Genomic DNA, 20,000 nt, shown 5'->3' on the forward strand with positions numbered 1-20,000 from the left:
GCATGCACACAATGTCACTTTTATTATAATCTTATTGACTGCAGTGTTGTTTTTGACAGCAAATTTTGATTTAGTTTTAGTCATAGTCTTTTGAATAAAATGTCATTTAGTTTTAGTCATAATTTTACTCACCTGAAAAGTTTTAGTTTTAGTCTAATTTTAGTCAACTAAATATTATAAGGTTTTAGTCGACTAAATCTTCAGTTGATTTAGTCAACTCAAGTATTTTGGCGGGCCTTGATGGCATCATAATGACTGATTTTACACTTGGTTGCGTGCTGAAAATAGCCGATCTACAAACTCACGAGATTGTAGATCTGCTATTTTCAGCGCGCAAAACCTGAGAGCAACCAAACATAAAATGACTCTCTTCTCCACTAGTCCCTCCCTAACGTTTTAGTCTAGTTTTTATTTTGTTGACGAAATTGTCAATATATTTAGTCTTAGTTTTAGTCATCACAGCTTAGTTTTTATTTAGTTTTCGTCCGTGAAAAAAACACAGTCGACAAACATTTTTTGTCATAGTTTTAGTCGACGAAATCAACACTGAATCTGATTGACTGCTGATATTATATTATTGTGCATTTAACCACTTGAACCATCAATACTTGACCTTTCACTCTGTACTTAGTCTGCTCTTTTTCCCCTCTACACCAAAGCTCTTTGCCGAAAATAGCCGATCTACAAGCTCACAACGCCAGCACGAGGCGTTGTGAGCTTGTAGACCTGCTATTTTTGGCTAGTTCTCAGAATGATGGACACTAGGGTTCAAGTGGTTAATATAAAAAAGGAGAAAGAAAGTTTCTATCACACAAAGATTTGGAGGACCCCCTGTAGTAACTCCGAGGACCCCCTGTTGAAGACCCCTGCCCTAGGATTCAGTCTTGGGACAGCAGGGCTGGGTCCAGTAGCACACCTTCTAAAACCATGGTTCTCAGCTCTGAATATGGCGTGGTTTCATTCTTGCTGTCTTATCTGGATTTAATTTAGACATGAGTCACCAATTGGTTCGCTGGTAGAATAGAAAACTATCAGTATTTTCAGTTACCAGTGGTGTAAAATAACAAAGTAAATTTACTTTAAGTGCTGTACTTATGTACACTTTTGAGTTATTTGTACTTTACTTGAGCATTTTCAATTTCCAATACTTTTACTTCTACTCCATTACATCTCGGATCCAAATGTTGTACTTTTTACTCCTCTATACATTTATTTGAAAACATTAGTTACTAGTTACTTATAGATATAAGTGATCATATTATAAAACATATATTAATCCACTTTAGCCCTCCCTGTTTTATACATAAGGCTGTTTGAAAATAGATTGTAGATCTGCTATTTTCAAACATTTTGTACTTTTACTCTTGGTATAGTTTGATGCCCAAACTTTTGTACTTTTACTCAAGTACATTTTGAATTCCGGACTTTTACTTGTAGTATTTCTATATTGCAGTATTGATACTTTTACTTAAGTAAGAAATGTGAGTACCTTTTCCACCACAGTCAGTTACTAGCACCGGAGCTGACTGACTTACGGTATACAGTAGACGATTGTTGTTGTACTCTGGGCCTTTTCCGGCCAACCGTCCGCGACTGCGGTCGTACCAGACAGTGACGATATGCTAAGTTATTGTTAAGCTACTAATCAACATGTGACTCACCTTAATGTGAGTAACAGGGCTGGTGGACGCTCTCTTGTCGTTCTTGGAGGCGGAGGGGGAGAGGGGGCCCGAGGAGTTGGGAGGCTGGGGGAGAGGAGCCATCTTGGCTCCCGGAGAGATCTGCATGCTAGCCAGCTGGGCCGCGTACAGTTGCTATACAGAGGAGAGAGGAAACACCACAGGCCATTAGCATTGCTAGCCAGCACCGCTAGGCGCTATAGCCCATGGTGGCTTTCACCTCTCTCTTTCATTCCCTCTCTCTCTCTCTCTTGTTTCTTCTCCTCTATTACCATATACCACCCCCACCACACACATGCACGCAAGCGCGTGCACACACACACACACACACACACACACACACACACACACACACACACACACACACACACACACACACACACACACACACACACACACGCACACCTACACACACACAGACACACACACACACACACACACACACACGCACACACGCACACTTGCAGGCAACGCACCCACAAATACCAGACACACTGTCTTCCCCCCAGTCTGAAGTGCACTGTAGCCACGTTGGCGAGAGCGTCACACACAAATGGAACTTTTGTTTGAGGGGGCGACTGTTTATCGGGCTCCAGAAAAAACACATCTCCCTTAAATGATCCCCAATCTATCTTTGACACTTATTCGTTCTGCAGATGCTTCTCGGCAGCTTGTAGAGCCATCTACCGTCCTGATATAAATCCACACAATAGCTAAAGGAACGCACAAAGGTCTCTGAGGCCACGGGCCCTTCAAGACACTCCTCACTCCAGTCAGTGTGTTGCTCCGAGAGCTTGACTTGTGGATGACAAATGACTTTTCTCTGGCTAGTCATGAGTTAAGGTTCAAATGTACTGTAGTAGGTCTGCTTTCCTCTGGTTTTGAAACAGATGGTATATAGGTAAACAAATCGCCGTTGTCGGGTGGAAACCTCGCATGTCCAAAACCGTTCGTTTTGTATTTATCGTTTTCGAAATGATCTAAACTAGTGAAAATAGCCGACCTACAAGCACACACGTTGTGTGCTTGTAGATCTGCTATTTTCACTAGTTTTGTGCGACAGTCTTGTATGATGAAGCAGGGCTTTACTTTATGAAAAACATACAAATGTCTAACTTGGAGATACGAGGTTTCTGGCCGACAGTGACACAATGTTTTACAACCTGAAATCTAAATGTAATCTTTACTGTTTAGTGCTTGTATCAAAAGTGGGGGGGGGGAAATAAATGTGAGGATTAGAATATGTCTGCAATCCATCTACAGATTGTACTGTGTTGTAGCCAATTCAAAAAACCGGCCCTGAAATTAATCTAAGAAGACAAAAAGAGAGAGAGAGATAAATCCACTTGGAAAGAGCAACGTTTTAAGACAGAAATCCTTCTGGACAGGCATTATGAGCGTATGAAAAGTTCACCTTCTGAAAAAGAAAATAACTCGTCTATATTTTTCAGTCCAAGGCGCACTTAACAGGACTTTTGAGAGCTGAAACTGTGGGTCCTGAGTCCGGGGGTTTAACCCAATTAGACCGGGTATGCGCATATCTGTGCCACCACTTTAACCATTATTCCATGCTTTAACTATTAAAAAATAGCAGATATACAAGCTCACAGCGTGGCACCGAGTGCCGCGCTGCGAGCTTGTAGATCTGCTATTTTTGAAAGATCGTGAAAATGTGTGCAAATCTTTGAATGTATATATTTAAAAGCATATTTAAAGCAGTGTGACAAACTTTGAGAGCCCTTTACTCCGATTCTTGGTTTGAGGTTTGACTACATTCAGATAAGCATAATCTTCTTCAAATATAGTCAGATTTCAATGAACGACATGTCATTTGAAAGCTTATATTCCGTACTTTCATGATCTGCAAAAAGCTGAAAAAAGATCAATGCAGACATAAGGACCTTTTCTCCAGCCTCTGTCACATTTGTAACGCAAATCCTTCTATCTCTTGGTCCCAGGAACGAAATATTTTCAGATGGGGGGTCCGTGGTCGTTGTTGACATATAATTCCTAGGGGGTTCCTTGACGTGAAAAAGTTTGAGAAACACTGACATAGAAAGTTAGAAACATAGGTTTTTCAGAAAACTGTAGGGATCTAGAAGACTTTTTTTTCCCAGGTCTAAATCGTTTAAATCAAAGCTCGCTGCCCAGACAAACCGCTGCCTCCAACCCCTGTCAACTCCTGTCTCGGAGCACACGAGTGTGTGAGGAGAGAGCAGTATCAAAGAGTCAGTCGTCATGCAGGAAAACCACCCAGACAGAGCTGGCCATGGCCCTCGACCACGTGGATCTTTCATTCCTTTTCTCTTGACTTCTTTCTTTGTCTTTTTCTTACTCTATTGCATGGGTCTTCAACAGGGGGTCCGGACTCCGGAACCGGGACCCCTAGGGGGTCCTCAGAGTTACTACAGGGGGTCCTCTAAAATCTTCCAATCCTTTTTATATTAACAACTAAACCCTATAGTGTCCATATTCTGAGAACTGTGGCCAAAAATAGCAGATCTACAAGCTCACAACGCCTCGCGCTGCGAGGCGTTGCGAGCTTGTAGATCGGCTATTTTCGGCAAAGAGGTTTGGGGAAAAGAGCAGACTAAGTACAGAGTGAAAGGTCAAGTTTATTAAGTATTGACAGTTCAAGTTTAAGTATTAACAGTTCAAATATCTGAAAATGTTGACATGAATCGAAAATACACTGACGAGTGTGCTGTCAAACAATGAAACCATATGGAATCTATGAAAAGGTTGTGGGGGGTCCCTGCTTCATCTCTCTCTCAACTAAGGGGTCCTTGGCCTGAAAACGTTGAAGACCCCTGCTCTATTGTAAGGCCTGCCTCCTCTCCAGTCCCTGTGCTCTACCTCTTTCTTTCTAAAGGGCAGAGCGAGGGGAAAAGGAACACGGGGCTCCAGCCAGGGATGTTGTGATAATGTGGCCGATATATTATCTGGTCACGTTACTGTCCTTTATCTGTCATGTTTCCCCCTCACTGTCTCTAGAAGCCCCTAGTGGTCAGAGTGCTTATCCTCACCTTAATCTCTCTTCTTCTCTCACACACACACACACACACACACACACACGCACACAGGGGCGTCACAAGGGGTAGGAAAGTGGGACTGAGTTACTAGGGCCCAAGGTGGAGGGGCCCTAGTAACTTTAGCTATTGAAAAATAGCAGATATACAAGCTCACAGCGTGGCACCGAGTGCCGCGCTGCGAGCTTGTAGATCTGCTATTTTTGAAAAGTCCTGAAAATGTGTGCAAATCTTTCAATATGTATTTTTTAAGCGAACATTTGTAACTCAAATCTTGCTTCCGGGGGGGTCCCTGGAAGTAAATATTTTGAGATGGGGGTCCGTGGCCAAATTCATATCATTTTTTGGGGGTCCTTCACATGAAAAAGTTTGAGCATCACTGACATGGAAACATGGGTTTCTTGCACACATTTTCACAATTTTTTCAAAAATAGCAGATCTACAAGCTCGCAGCGCGGCATTGTGAGCTTGTATATCTGCTATTTTTCAATAGTTAACATTCATGGGGGGCCCGCAGTGAATCCTTGTACCCAGGGCCCAGAATGTGGTGTGACGCCCCTGCACGCACACACACACACACACACGCACACACACACACACGCACACACACACTATCTCTCATTCCTCCCTCCTCTCTCCCCCTGTCTCTCAAAGGCCCCAGTGTTGTGAGATCCAGTTTCTCCGCAGTCAAAACTGCAAGATCCCCCGGGACCAGAGGTCCGAAAAAACAGAGACAGAAAAAAAGACAGAATAACAATGTGAGACCACCACTGTTCCATCACATCTACTCTAGTTCTACTCACGTCTCCCCCTCTCTCATCTAGCTCCCACCTTTCTTCTCCTCATCGCCCACTTCTCCTTCTCTCTCTCTCTCTCTTTCTCTCTCTCCTCATCCTCCTCCCCTACTCCCAACCCCTCTGTAGGCTACTGATTAGGGGTGTAACGATACATTTAATAGCGATACGATATGCATCACGATACATGGTTGACGATACCATACATGGACGATATTGGTTAATTCACTGGGCGATACGATACGATTTGATTCAATGATTTAAAATCGATATAGATTTAGCAAAGAAATTATTAGAGCAGGTTTTATGGATATAAATAAGTAAACACTGTGATTCTCTAGCAAATACATGGACATTATATTACAACACCGCACCTTGACATGAACACAGAGATTACACACATTTATCGATAGACCAAGAGTAGCAATATGGAATGGAGAAGTACTGTAATTAGACCCCTCTTTTTCATTTAGCTAAATACAAGGCACAGGTACTTAGTTTCCATTATATCGATTATTTGCATTGTAAAACGATACGATACGATACAAAGCCAAAACGCTATCCCCTGTCTCCCTTTCTCTCCCTCTCCTCCTCTCCATCCTCCCCCCCCCCTCTCTCTGTGGAGCGATATTAAACGCAAACAGAAGGGGCCTCTCGCCGCCTAAAACAAAGCCCCGATGTCACGCTGCTTGTTTTTCTTGGAGCGCGGCGGGCCGAGACAGAAAAGAGAGACGCGGAGAGAGAGAGTAGGGGGGTGGTGGTGGTGGGGGGGGCATGCAATGCAGCCCTCTGGCGAACACGAGACCCCTCCATTCCCTCCTCATCATAAGAACCTCTCTCCGCCGAGTGGAGCTCGCTCGCTCGCTCGCTGGCCGGTCGGCGAGGCAGGCCTCGCGCTGTCAATCAAACCGACCACAAGGTTACCGCAGCCGGTGATACTCTTACAGGAGCAGGGGAGGGGAGGAGTGGGGGAGTTGGTTTGGGTTGTTGGAGGTGGTGGGGGGATAGAGGGAGCAGGAGGGGAGGAGTGGGGGAGTTGGTTTGGGTTGTTGGATAGAGGGAACTGTGGAATAAAGTCCCTGTCGTACTTATAACGACTGACTCACTCCCTAGCTTCCGCTGAGGCCTGAAGACTCACCTTTTCAGACTCCACCTAAGCTCATAGCACTTACCATAGCACTCGCCTATACCCTCAATGACCATACATGAAAGCATTTTTAGGTATATATAATGTTTCACTGATTAGTTGCTTGGTCTACCTACGTTGTTTTTTGCGACCGTCAGGTCGCAGTTACTATCAAAACCTCCCCCGGCTGTCAGTCAGTCAGTCAGTCAGTCAGTAAGTCTGTCAGTCTGTCCGTCACGTCACACTTTTCCCCTACTCATATCGCCACCGTTGCCCCTATCCATGCCAAACTTTGCACACACACTCCTAGGCTGCCAAACCACAACCCCTCATTTCTCACATGGCCCTCTTCTAGCGCCACCATGAGGCCGATTCTTGCAAAACACATTTTTGGACACTGCTCCTACAGATGTTGCCCTAAAATCACGCAAAGCGCTACACAGTATCTCTACAGTCATGTCATCAACATGCATCTGTGCCATCTAGCGCCACCATCACGCAAAGCGGTACACAGTATCACTAAATCTCTGTCTCTAAATGTCATCAACATGGATCTGTCCCATTTCCCATATTCCCTACTGATTGCCTCATTGCCTTCTAAAGTTTGTGTATACGACCTGACGGTCGTTTTTCTCCTGATTTAGGGAGTCTTACTGGCGTTTTGACGTTGATATATTGTTATATTTACCTTGCTAATTGTATTGATGAATGTATCACCTTGCTTATTGTAAGTCACTCTGGATTAAGAGCGTCTGCTAAATGCCTAAAATGTAAAGTGTAAACTGAGGGAGTTGGTTTGGGTTTGGAGGTGGGGGGATAGAGGGAAGTGTGTGTGTGTGTGTGTGTGTGTGTGTGTGTGTGTGTGCGTGCGTGCGTGCGTGCGTGCGTGCGTGCGTGTGTGTGTAACACAGTGGTTCTCAACCTGTAGGTCGGGACCCCCAAGTTATTTTGGGGGGTCCCCAGATGATTAACTTAATGTGCAACATTGTTTTCTCACTCAACAGTAAACAAACCAACATACAGTTTAAGTGTATAGAGAGGGTTTATGCACATTTCTAAAGTGACAATTACATTTTTTAATACCTGTGAAATGACAAATTAAACATTGGTCAAATTGTCAAATGTTAGAGGCTGAAATTGTGAAAATAGCAGATCTACATGCTCACAACGCCTCGCGTTGCGAGGCGTTGTGGGCATGTAGATCGGTTATCTTCACAATAGAACCGTCATACAAATGTAATGCCTCAATTCTTAGTGCTCGTCAGGGTGGGGGGGTCCCCAGTTAAAATATGATTGTTTTGGGGGGTCGCGTCCTGGAAAGGTTGAGAACCACTGGTGTAACACACAGACACATCAGTCATACACGCATACATTGCTGTTGCGCTCCTGGCTGCAGTCCCAACAGCAGCAACAAATAACACTGAGAACAACTGGCTGTCCAACAAAAAAAAAGATTAACTATAAAAGACATTTTCTACTGTACTAACCCTCCCCCTCCTTTTTCCCTTAGACGTTCAGTCAGAGATCGATGGCTGACAGAGAGGAGGGCTAATGTGCAGCGTAAACAACCCCCGGACCAGATCTCTCAGCCAGTCAGCCACCCCCACCCCCACCCCCACCCCCAACCCCACGGGGGAAGACAATGCCGCAATTTCCTAAATTACAAATTGACAAACGGGGAACTCAAACAGAGCCCTGTTGGCCACAAGGGATTATCTGACATGGGGCTTTTGCCCCGTTAGTGCTAATTTGACTAAAATGTAAATGATTAGTCCATCATTTTCAAGCCTTGAAAATCGACAATGTGTTTGTTTTTTTGTGTGGAGCTAGAGACAAGAAACAGAGGAGGAAGGAGGTTTTGGGATGACATTTGACGACAGTCCTCAAGCAGGGTTTGAACGTAGGAAATTGGGATATGTGGTGCCTTGTGGTGGTCTCTTCGTGAAGGCCGTCTGAATCATGTACTGTATAGCATAACAGTCAGTTTTCACCTACCAGATTTCTTTTCCCAAGATTAGTTGTTTGGGAAAGAAAATTGCACAGGAAAGACATGCCATCATTAGACTGTGTCAAACAACATTAGTGTTATACACAGCACTATGCATGGGCGCCACATAAGGCCTACATTACATTTTAGAATGACTAATTTTATATAATGCCTTTCTCTATAAGGTGCTTTACTGTGCATTACATCCACTCATTCACACATTCACACACTAACGGCAGAGGAAACCGTGCAAGGCACCAACTTGTCATCATCAGTTAGGGATTGAGAGTCTTGCTCAAGGACACTTTTACAAGCGGCCAGGAGGAGCCAGGGATCTGACCGGGATACTTCCGAATCCAAGACATCTGCTCTGCATCCTGAGCTACCCCTGCAAGCCAAATGACGTCATGATGACGTTATGATAACGTTCTCCGGTGACTCCGGTGACGTTCAGAACACTAGGCCAGATCACAGCCCATATGGGGATGATCTTGACGCCACTACCAGTACGTCATGTGCACTTTCTAGTTTGACAGGATTATTGTTATTGTTTGTAATGTTAGTTGAAAGATGTGCATGTAAGGTTAAATTCTGGGACATATCTGACTAGTTATGATATTTATCTGGCCTCGATCGGACCCTCTCTGTCCAGGAAGTCTATTTCCGTGTTCAGGATTTATTTAGGTTGACATCAGTTGATATTCTAGGCCAGATCTGACTAGTCGTGGTTTGACTTGATCTGGCCCCAATCGAGACGTCACCGATTGGTCCAGGTCCTGACCGTGCTTGCTGGGACAGTATTGTCACTCCCATTCCAAGCACTACTGGGAGATCCGTATGGAACAAAGACACGACAGCGGACTACGAAAGTGTTACCACTGCATCATCCTACTAATAAAGGAGCAAACTCACACTCTAACGCTCTAACTCATGCTCTAACGCTCACGCTTATCTACGTTTATCTATTCACTCGCTTCAGCAACTGATCCCAAAGTTCACATGGTATTGGCCATTAGCATTATACCAACACTGACGGAGCCCGAATTTCATTTCTTCCAAATTAAAGCAGTTTATTAGCGTTTTCTTAACCACTTCTGTTGAACTCTGCTGTCTGTTGCCAGGGTTACGGTCCGTTCCTCCAGGCCATGGGATCTGTAGCCCCACACACACACACACCCCTTTCTCTCACAGTTAGGGATGTTTCTCTCTCTCTCTCTCTCTCTCTCTCTCTCTCTCTCTCTCTCTCTCTCTCTCTCTCTCTCTCTCTCTCTCTCTCTCTCTCTCTCTCACACACACTTTCACCGGGTGCGTTTGACATATTTTGGAGCACATATCTTCGAACGGGTAAGGTCTAGTTTTCATAATACATGGATAGTGTCACGATAAAGGCTTCAGATATAATTACAGTGCTAGTGTGTATACAGTACTAATACAGAATTAGATGCAGGATAAATGAACACTGTTACTCCATAACATTCTTCTGTGGTCAGTCCTGACTGCCCCCGGATGGCTTAACCCATTTAGGCCTAAACTTATTGGATGCTTTCACTATTAAAAAAAATAGCAGATATACAAGCTCACAGCGCGGCACTCGGTGCCGCGCTGCGAGCTTGTAGATCTGCTATTTTTTTTAAAGAGGTGAAAATGTGTGCAAATCTTTGAATATATGTATTTTTAAAGCGAACATTTGTAACTCAAATGTTGCTTCTGGGGGGTCCCTGGAACTAAATATTTTGAGATGGGGGTCTGTGGCCAAATACACATCAGTTTGGGGGTCCTTCACATGAAAAAGTTGCACTGACATAGTAGTCTCTCAAGAACAGACTAGCTGAGCTACAGTTAAGTGAAAAGGACCTTTTCTTTGACGATGGCTAACTGGATTGCTGACATAGAAACATAGGTTTTTCAAAAAATCTTAGAAGGATTCATATGACACTTATAGAATCAGGTCAAAATTCTAATTTTCACGATTTTTCTAAAATAGCAGATCTACAAGCTTGCAGCTCGTGAGCTTGTATATCTGCTATTTTTCAATAGTTAAAGCATAAAATAATGATACACAATACTGTGTACCCGTTCTGATTGGCTTAAGTGGAGATTCCCCTTAGCAAGCCTCTTTTAGCGTCAAGCAGCTATCGATCCCAATGGCCCACCAGACAAATGAGGTTTTGTTTTTCAGCAGGTTCACGGGAGGAAGGAGGAAGATGGGATGGGGGTAAATGGATTGACTGCCACTGTGCTGGCCCATGCAGAGGAAAATAGCTAAATAGCCTATACAGACTTTAGAGGGATTTAGTTTTGTGAGAGACAAATAAACAGCGAAATGTAATAAAATATATAGAGAGATAGACCAAAAATCTGTCAGGGTTTGGTGGTGGAGAGGCCTAGCTCCTCCGAGGTTCTGGAAACAATTGGTTTCTGTCATTTTGTTACTGATAACATGATATTTTCAGTGGTTTGTTTATGGTGTGAGAAGTCAATGATGCTATAGTTTACAACAACAGGGTTTATTTGTTCAAGAGTCTGCCATTATTAAGTCTGTCTTCTTCCCTTCCCAACATATTGTATTAGAATTGAATGATGGAGAAGTGTTACTGTATGTCTTAGGTTGCACCAAAACAGCCCATGGTTGAACAATCATTAGAGCATTATACTTAAATAGCCCTGAACTGACTGTGTTATTGACTTTCAAGTTGCCGTTTCGGTTGATTTAATGCAACATTTGAAACTATTGCATTAAAATGACTTGCCAATAGCATCATAGCATGCTTATCTACGTTGTCAGCTCATGTTATGGATTAGTGTCAACTGCTATCCTGGCAGTGGTTCCCTGTCTACTGCTATGCCAATGTTGGCATTCAAAGTATTTACCAACCAATTATCAATGATGGAATGATCACACTCAACCTTACGGGGTAAGACGCTTGTGTGACAAATATAACATGGTCCAGGACCACCGCTGCCAATCCATCTTAGTTTGACACAGATGGCAGTCAAAGAATCCAAATGATTGGCTATTCATTAATCTAGACCAGTGGTTCTCAACCTGTGGAATGGAACCCCCAAGGGGGATCCCAAATTATTTTGGGGGGTCCCCAGATGAATAGGTTAATGTGCAACATTATTTTCTCACTCAGCAGTTAACAAACCAACATAACGTTTAAGTGAGTATCTGCACATTTCTAAAGTGAAAATGTAAGGACTTTTTAATATCTCTAAAATGACAAATTAAACATTGGCCAAATTGTCAAATATTAGAGGCAGAAATTGTGAAAATAGCCAATCTACATGCTCACAACCCCTCGCAATATAGGAATTCAAACTTTTCTTCGTGTCAGATTTAAGTTGAACAACCAAAATGTAAAAACCACTGCCTTTACAAAACAAAGTGACAAACTGAACTTCTGCACCAACTAATCTACTTAACGGCATGATTAACTGAACACACGGCGACAGAAAAAGCCTTCCGCTGTCTGAGACAGCTGATGCTTCTGTTTTAGAGTTTGCAACAATTGAGACTGCACAGATGCATCTCCTAATGTATATTCCATATTTTGTATATTTACGAAGCATCGGTCCAGAACTTCAGAACATTTTATTTGGCTGTGCTGCAGGACAAAGATCCCACTGTGTCATGAATGTTATAAACATTCAACGTATTTATTTATTTTATTCGTGGTTATTTATTTATTTGTTGAATAAGATAAGCAGATCACTGAAACTGGTGTGCTGATCTTTTATTAACCTGGGGTAACTGCCTGCACACTGTAGACAGTCTTAAAGGAAATGTATGGTGTAGGGAGGACATCAGGTACTGCATTGTATGTCATTCATCTCATTTGGTGCCTATCCCAAAGATTTCCAGGTGGTTATTTTCATGTCCGTGGTGCCTATCCCGAAAATCACCGGGTTTTGCCTTTTATTGCATAATCTTGCAGGTGAAAGTAGGCATTCTAATCTTCATTCAGAATGAAATGTGCTCATATCTTACTATTTTTGGATTCGCTGTGGCTCTGCAGAGTTGTGGCAAAATGGTCAAAAAAGGCTGGCACATATCGTATACCCACCCAAATTGGAAAAGATTCTGGCATTATTTATGATGCAAGTGAATGTTTTTTGTTGAATTTGGTACATGGTATAAATACTGTAGATTGGTGTTACTATACAAGGGTAATGGCCTAGACTGAAATGTGACTCGAAACGTTAGAGAAATGGGATAGAGGTTGTATGAATTATGTCTGTCCTCCAAAGACCGTCTTTGATCATTTCCTATGTATATGGAAAGGTAACATTTTCAGACTTTCTGCTAGGGTTAGGATTTCTTAAGCCTAGTTGGAGCAATGGAGCTATTTAGAGTTCGACACTTAGAGAAGTGTAGAACTGGAGAAGTGATACGATTTGAAGTCAATTGGCATGACAGCAATAACAACACAAACAGGGCCCAGGCCAGGTCGAAAAAGAAAACCCTAAACAGACGTGGCTGTGTGGGAGGAGTAAAAAAGTAAAAAAAAGAAGAACACTTGAGGCCATCACAGATGTTTCTGTGAGCTGACCTGTGCTGTGTGCCTCCTCTCTCAGAAGGCCACGCTATTGAGAGAGCAAGGCCAAGGTTGAGAGGGGGAGGGACACATACTGTAGCACTATAGCGTAACCACAATGGCAAGAAGTAGGCCACTAGGCTTTAAGATAGTGCGGGCAGAAGAATAATGCTCATGAAATTACATTTCAGTTTACTGTTTAATGTGTTTATTGATATATTAATTAGCACACATCATTCAGTTGAATCGCCACGTGCGACATTTACCAAACCTACTACATGGATAAGAATGTATGTAATATAGATTGCACATACTATACATACAGTATGCCATATAATATTACTGTACTTGAGTAAAAATGTGTTCTCAGTTCCAGGTGAAATTTTATGATTCAATTTCTTTTTAACTCCCCCATACTTCTCATATATCCTCATCTCTTTGTGAATGTCACCCAATACACTTCAATATTAGCTTCACATAAAGCAACAGACACTGAGTGCTACGTCGGCACAAAGAGCGCTACTGGCAACATTCTGGAGATAAAGAGCCATAAATAAGACAGCTATGACTCATAAATCTCGACTTGATTACTTTTGGCATCGCCATTGTTGTCAAAACAATGTCAAAACATGCGCTCCGAGCCAGCACCTCCGTCTCGCAGAATTTCCCTTTCAGATCGTTCCCCGTCTCGAACACTTTCTCTCTCCTTAACGCTTGCTCTCTTCACTTCCTAGGCTTTAAAAAACGGCAGACAGCTTCCTCTTTCATTCAGGTATTTTCCTTTTCCTCTCCACTCCCCCGTTCTCTTATATGCATGAATTCCGTGTAATTCTTTTGGCCTTTGATCGTTTAAAGCGAAGATAGGTTCACTTCCCCTCCACTACCACACACACACACACACACACACACACACACACACACACACACACACACACACACACACACACACACACACACACACACACACACACACGTGTAAGCACACAGCCCGCACAGCAAGGTGCTTTGTTAGCTCAATAGAGCTTAATGAGGCCTTCAATGAGTGAACTCCTCAATCCACATTGAATAAAGTTCAGATAAGGATTACTCACAACCACTGATAGCGCCGCTACGTTACAACCCATTTAGGCCTAGAATTATTGAATGCTTTAACCAGTGAAAAATAGCAGATATACAAGCTCACAGCGCGGCACCGAGTGCCGCGCTGCGAGCTTGTAGATCTGCTATTTTTGAAAAAGTCGTGAAAATGTGTGCAAATCTTTGAATATATGTATTTTCAAAGCAAACGTTTGTAACTCAAATTTTGCTTCCGGGTGGTCCCTGGAACTAAATATTTTGAGATGCGGGTCAGTGGCAAAATACATGTAATTTTGGGGGTCCTTCACATCAAAACGTTTGCGAACCACTGACATGGTAGTCTCTCGAGAACAGACTAACTGAGCTCCAGTTAAGTGAAAAGGACATTTTCTTTGACGACGGCTATAGCCAGATTGCTGACATAGAAACAAAGGTTTTTCAAAAATAACCCTAGAAGGATTTAAAAGACACTTATAGAATCGGGTCAAAATTAAAATTTTCACCATTTTTCAAAAATAGCAGATCTACAAGCTCGCAGCGCGGCACTCGGTGCCGCGCTGTGAGCTTGTATATCTGCTATTTTTCAATAGTTAAAGCATAAAATAATGATACACAATAATGTACCTGTTCTAAATGGGTTAACACAACATGAGGCAATAAGCAACATTGTTAACTGGGAACGTTTTTTTCTCTCTCTTTTCCTAATGGAGGTGTAGTGGCGTCGTAAAACCTTTGTGTTGTGAAATTCCCAACACCCTTTGGGGAGAGAGAGAGAGAGGGGATCGGCGTTGTATGTTTTTTCCTCTCCCTCCCATCTTTTTTGTTCTTTTTTCTCTCTCTCTCTCTCTCTTTCTTTCTCCCTCGCTCTCTTTGCAAATATGTTCTATGATAACCATTATGTATTATAAGTGCTATTTTGGAACCACAGGTGTCAAGCAGCAATAAAAAACGTTGATGAATTGCCCGGGCCAGGTGTTGCGCTGGTGGGGCAGAATTCCACAGTGATTCATCATAAAAAACAGCCTTTTGTGTTTGTGACAGACAGCTGACAAGGACCGGGATAAGAGGTGCTATGTTAATAAAACAACAACCAAAACTATTGTCAAAGAAGGGAATTAGTGTATGTGCATGCATATGTGTGTGTGCGTGCGTGCGTGCGTGCGTGCGTGCGTGCGTGCGTGCGTGCGTGCGTGCGTGCGTGCGTGTCATGTACTGTATGTATTTGCGTGCGCAGATTAAGGATGTTAGCATGTAGCATGTTAACATAAGTATAGAGATTTGTGACTCCCCGAACAGCATTTCATAAAAAAAGGCTCATCAAATACTGAAGTGTGTTAACAATGCAGATTGGATATAGTACAATGCATTTTTATTTTTCATTTTATCCATATATCTCTGTTACTTTTGTCATTGTAAAGTATTCTTTCACAACACCAATAAAGGTTTACATATACAGTACACGCCACAAGTACAAATGTTTAATTTCATAATAGCAGAGAATCAGATAAAGAATGAACTGTCGTGCTATAGGAGAGGCCTGGGGCAGGCCTTCTTTGTTGGTGTGTCAAATAAAACAAGCGTCATTAAAATGACACAAATCGAGATCGTGATTAAGGCAAGCTAATACCTGTCGTGTCCCATCCATCCCATTTAAAAAATCTAATCACATGATCGTGATGCTATATCAAACGTGTGAATCCTCCATCGTTATCAGTGGTCTTACCTGTAGTTGTAAGGGGCTGAGGCCCGATGCAGCTGCAGCTGCCATTGTGGAAGGAATGAACTGCATGGGGTAGTTATCACCTGTCAGAGGAGCACAGGACAGAACATCAGACTAACGTAGGACCAAGAAGGAACACTGTTTCAGATGATGATGATTATTATTTACGTGTCCTCGCTCACACGCACACATGCACGCACACACACACACAAACACACACCTATTTGCATATACAGCACACAGACACACCCATACCTCATACCAATCAAACATATAATTTTGCGAATGTCTGAGTGAGTGTCTGTCTGTCTGTCACAGCGTTTCTCCTCAGTGGCTGGAGCAATTGATCTGAAATCGCATCACCATTAGCATATGAACACACCTGACATAACTGTGAAGCCCGTTTGTCACTTTCACAAATCATATGCTGTATATTAGCATTTTTATGGTGTATCTATATCTATTCTGCATCTAGCATGAGGCATATCTATTCTGCATCTAGCATGAGGCAACATGTTTAACCAGCTCTGTGTGTGTGTGTGTGTGTGTGTGTGTGTGTGTGTGTGTGTGTGTGTGTGTGTGTGTGTGTGTGTGTGTGTGTGTGTGTGTGTGTGTGTGTGTGTGTGTGTGTGTGTGCAGGCTGGTGTCTGGCCCTGTTACAGATGTTGTCCAAAAATCATGCAGATCGGTACACAGTATCTCTATAGCCATTAAAAGAAACGGGTATTTCTTACATTGATACTCCTACATATTATCATGCAAGCACCAGTTAAAGTTTCCATCCCTCATATACTGTGTGCACAGTGCACACCCCATAACCCACACACTGCACATCATTTCGGAGCTCATATCTTTGAACGGGTAAGGGCTAGTTTTAACAAAAGCTCAAAATCTCTCTCTCTCGCGTGCGTGCGCGCTCTGATAGCAACATAGAAAAGCGTTAGGATTTAGAAGACATTTGTAGAATCTGCCTATCAATGGTTAAGGACCCCTAAAATATGTATTTGGCCGCGGACCCCCATCTCAAAATATTTTGTTCCACGGATAGACCCCCATCGCAAAATATGTTGTTCCAGGGACCCCCAGAAGCAAAGATTTGAGTTTAAAAAGTTCTAAATTTGGCGGTCGCCTCTCTCTCTCTCTCTCTCTCTCTCTCTCTCTCTCTCTCTCTCTCTCTCTCTCTCACCCCTCCACATTTCTCCATTTAAACATGAGCCATGTTGTTGTTGTTTAGCCAGTATTGGCTGTCTGGAACATGTGGCTCAGCACGCCACAGTTTTCTGAACGTTCGGTCCCCACACTTCCTCATTCGCTCATAAATAAATACCGTTGGCCTCAAACAATAAATCCAAGTTGAGGGGGAGAACCTAATATTGCCATGGTTTGTATCATTTCTGTCCGTCTTTATCTTATTTATCTATTTTACTGTTTTAAATCTGGACAATTCTTCAGTAAAGCAGCACAGTCCATTGCTATTCATGGGTTGCATTTGTAGTCCTACACCAGCCATGTTGAGGACCAACACAGGTGTTCTGATTGGCATAGAACATTAGTTCCATGCCAATCAAACAAACTGAAACACCTTTGTTGGTCCTTGACATGGCTGTTTAGGACTACAAATGCAACCCATGAATACTGTATTTGTGTATAATATATTTAAAAAGTTGAATGTATTTTTATGGTAGGACACTGCTACACTTTTTACATAGTTGTGTTTTATATATGCTTGGCAGCTGTTCTGTCCTTGATTGTCTCTGACTTAATGACTCGATTAAAACGATATTCATATCAACATGCAATTACACGTTAATACATTATCATGAATATGCATGAATGTGTCCAGTATGTATGTTAGAAGTACTGCGTGCATGCATGAATGTGTCCAGTATGTATGTTAGAAGTACTGCGTGCATGCATGAATGTGTCCAGTATGTATGTTAGAAGTACTGCGTGCATGCATGAATGTGTCCAGTATGTATGTTAGAAGTACTGCGTGCATGCATGAATGTGTCCAGTATGTATGTTAGAAGTACTGCGTGCATGCATGAATGTGTTCAGTATGTATGTTAGAAGTACTGCGTGCATGCATGCATGCATGCATGCGCAGGCTTAAATCTTGTACATTAAATGTGGATTAAGACTTTGAATTACAGTAAATACACTACCACTTAACTTTAACATCGGTAGTAAATCAATGACATTGTTTAGACTATGGTTGTGTGTGTGTGCGTGCGTGCGTGCGTGCGTGCGCGTGTGTGTGTGTGTGTGTGTGTTGGCAGCACCTGGAATGCATGAAGGAAGACTGGAATGTGAGAGGGACGAGGATAGAGCAGGTGGTGACTGGAAGCCTGCCTTAGGAATATAGGCAATGAGAAGCGAGCGTGTGTGTGCGTGTGAGCGTGCGTTCCTGCGTGTGTGTGTGTGTGTGTGTGTGTGTGTGTGTGTGTGTGTGTGTGTGTGTGTGTGTGTGTGTGTGTGTGTATGTGTGTGTGTGTGTGTGTGCGTGTGTGTGTGTGTGTGTGTGTGTGTGTGTATGTGTGTGTGTGTGTGTGTGTGTGTGTGTGTGTGTGTGTGTGTGTGTGTGTGTGTGTGCGCACGCAAGCATGAGCTGCTGACTGTCCATGTTAAGACGCTCGAGACGTCTTACCTGGTTACCGTGGTTACCAGGTAAACAGAAGCCGCGGTGGCCGCTGGTGAGCGAAAACACTACACATCCCATGATGCAACTCGGCCGCGAGCATCAGGAAGCATACAAATCTCCATAGGTTCCTATTCATTGCTGCTGCAAAAGAAAGGGCTTTATCTCGGAATCTACTTCCACAAACGTTTTGAAAACCAAGAACCGCTTTTTTTCACGGCGACACTGGGCCGTGCCGGTCGGCCGCGGTTAGGATTTTAGTTTCACGACCAAAATGTAAACAAACTGATCCGCCATTATAAACCGTGAATTTCCAAAACATGGACACGATCGTGGCTTTCCGGGGCTCTTCAAAATAAAGCGGAAGTCAATGGCGGCACTCTACAGCCACATAATTAACCAAATAATGACATCCAATGTGTTAACAGTGAGAGTTTGACTCTGCACACTATCGAATCCTCAGTGTTAACTTTGAGAGGGCAAGAATGGAACCATAAGGACTTTACCACGTGCACTAAAATCGGTATGTACAGTGTGCTGTGTGTTTGTAGCAGATGTGTTTGTGTGTGTGTGCGTGTGTGCGTGTGTGCGTGCGTGCGTGTGTGCGTGCGTGCGTGCGTGCGTGTGTGTACCTGGTTTGTAGGACATGCTGGGGGGGAACAGGAAGCCTTGCTGTGCTGCAGCCGCTGCAGCCAGAGAACGCTGGTCGTGAGGAAACACTGGGATCATCAGGGGAGACATGTGTCCCTGCACCTGAGAGACACACAGAGACACAGAGAGACATCTCTGAGAGAGGAGGAGACGGTGGCAGGTTAGACATCATCAACTTGAACACACACACTTTAAACCCAGTGGTTCTCAACCTTTTCAGGCCGCGACCCCCAAAATAATCATATTTTAACTGGGGGACACCACCCCCCCCAACCCTGACGACAGGGACGTGCTGGGCCCCTGATTCAGCCCAGGGAAAAGAGTTGGAGAGGCCCTCATTGCACGCTATAGAGAGAGATCTCTCTCTATAGCGCTGCTGCTACTTTGCCATTTCAGATCATGACAAGTGACAAGCCAGTGGGCCAATTACTGAGTTATATTTCGTTGTTGTCGGGTGGAAACCTTGTATGTCCAAAACCGTTTGTTTTGTATTTATCATTTTAAAAATGATTTAAACTAGTGAAAACAGCCGATCCACAAGCACACAACGCCTCGCACCGCGAGGCGTTGTGTGCTTGTAGATCAGCTGTTTTCACTACTTTTGTGTGACCGCCTTAATTGTATGATGAAGCAGGGCTTTACTTTGCGAAAAAATGTCTGCCCCGACAGTGACGATTTACTTTGTTGGCCGCCCAGCCCGGGAATGAACCGGCCGTTCGTCGCGCTTTTCCCAATGGCCAGCACGTCCCTGCCTGACGAGC

At 43.3% G+C, this 20,000-nt stretch overlaps 1 protein-coding gene across 1 annotated transcript in view; it reads right to left on the minus strand.

The window, feature by feature from the left end:
* The window catches only part of sox6 (SRY-box transcription factor 6), a gene marked incomplete at both ends in the record, with an annotated part of 101,894 nt that overhangs the window by 25,127 nt on the left and 56,767 nt on the right, over nt 1-20,000 (minus strand). Inside the window, 3 exons of the mRNA XM_080736845.1 lie at nt 1,662-1,814; nt 15,954-16,033; nt 19,221-19,335. Coding sequence (XP_080592971.1) covers nt 1,662-1,814; nt 15,954-16,033; nt 19,221-19,335 — 348 coding nt within the window. The remainder of the gene's footprint in view (nt 1-1,661; nt 1,815-15,953; nt 16,034-19,220; nt 19,336-20,000) is intronic.

This window comes from Nannobrachium achirus (assembly GCF_963921795.1).
Source record: "Nannobrachium achirus genome assembly, chromosome: 11".
Classification (NCBI taxonomy): Eukaryota; Metazoa; Chordata; class Actinopteri; order Myctophiformes; family Myctophidae; genus Nannobrachium; species Nannobrachium achirus.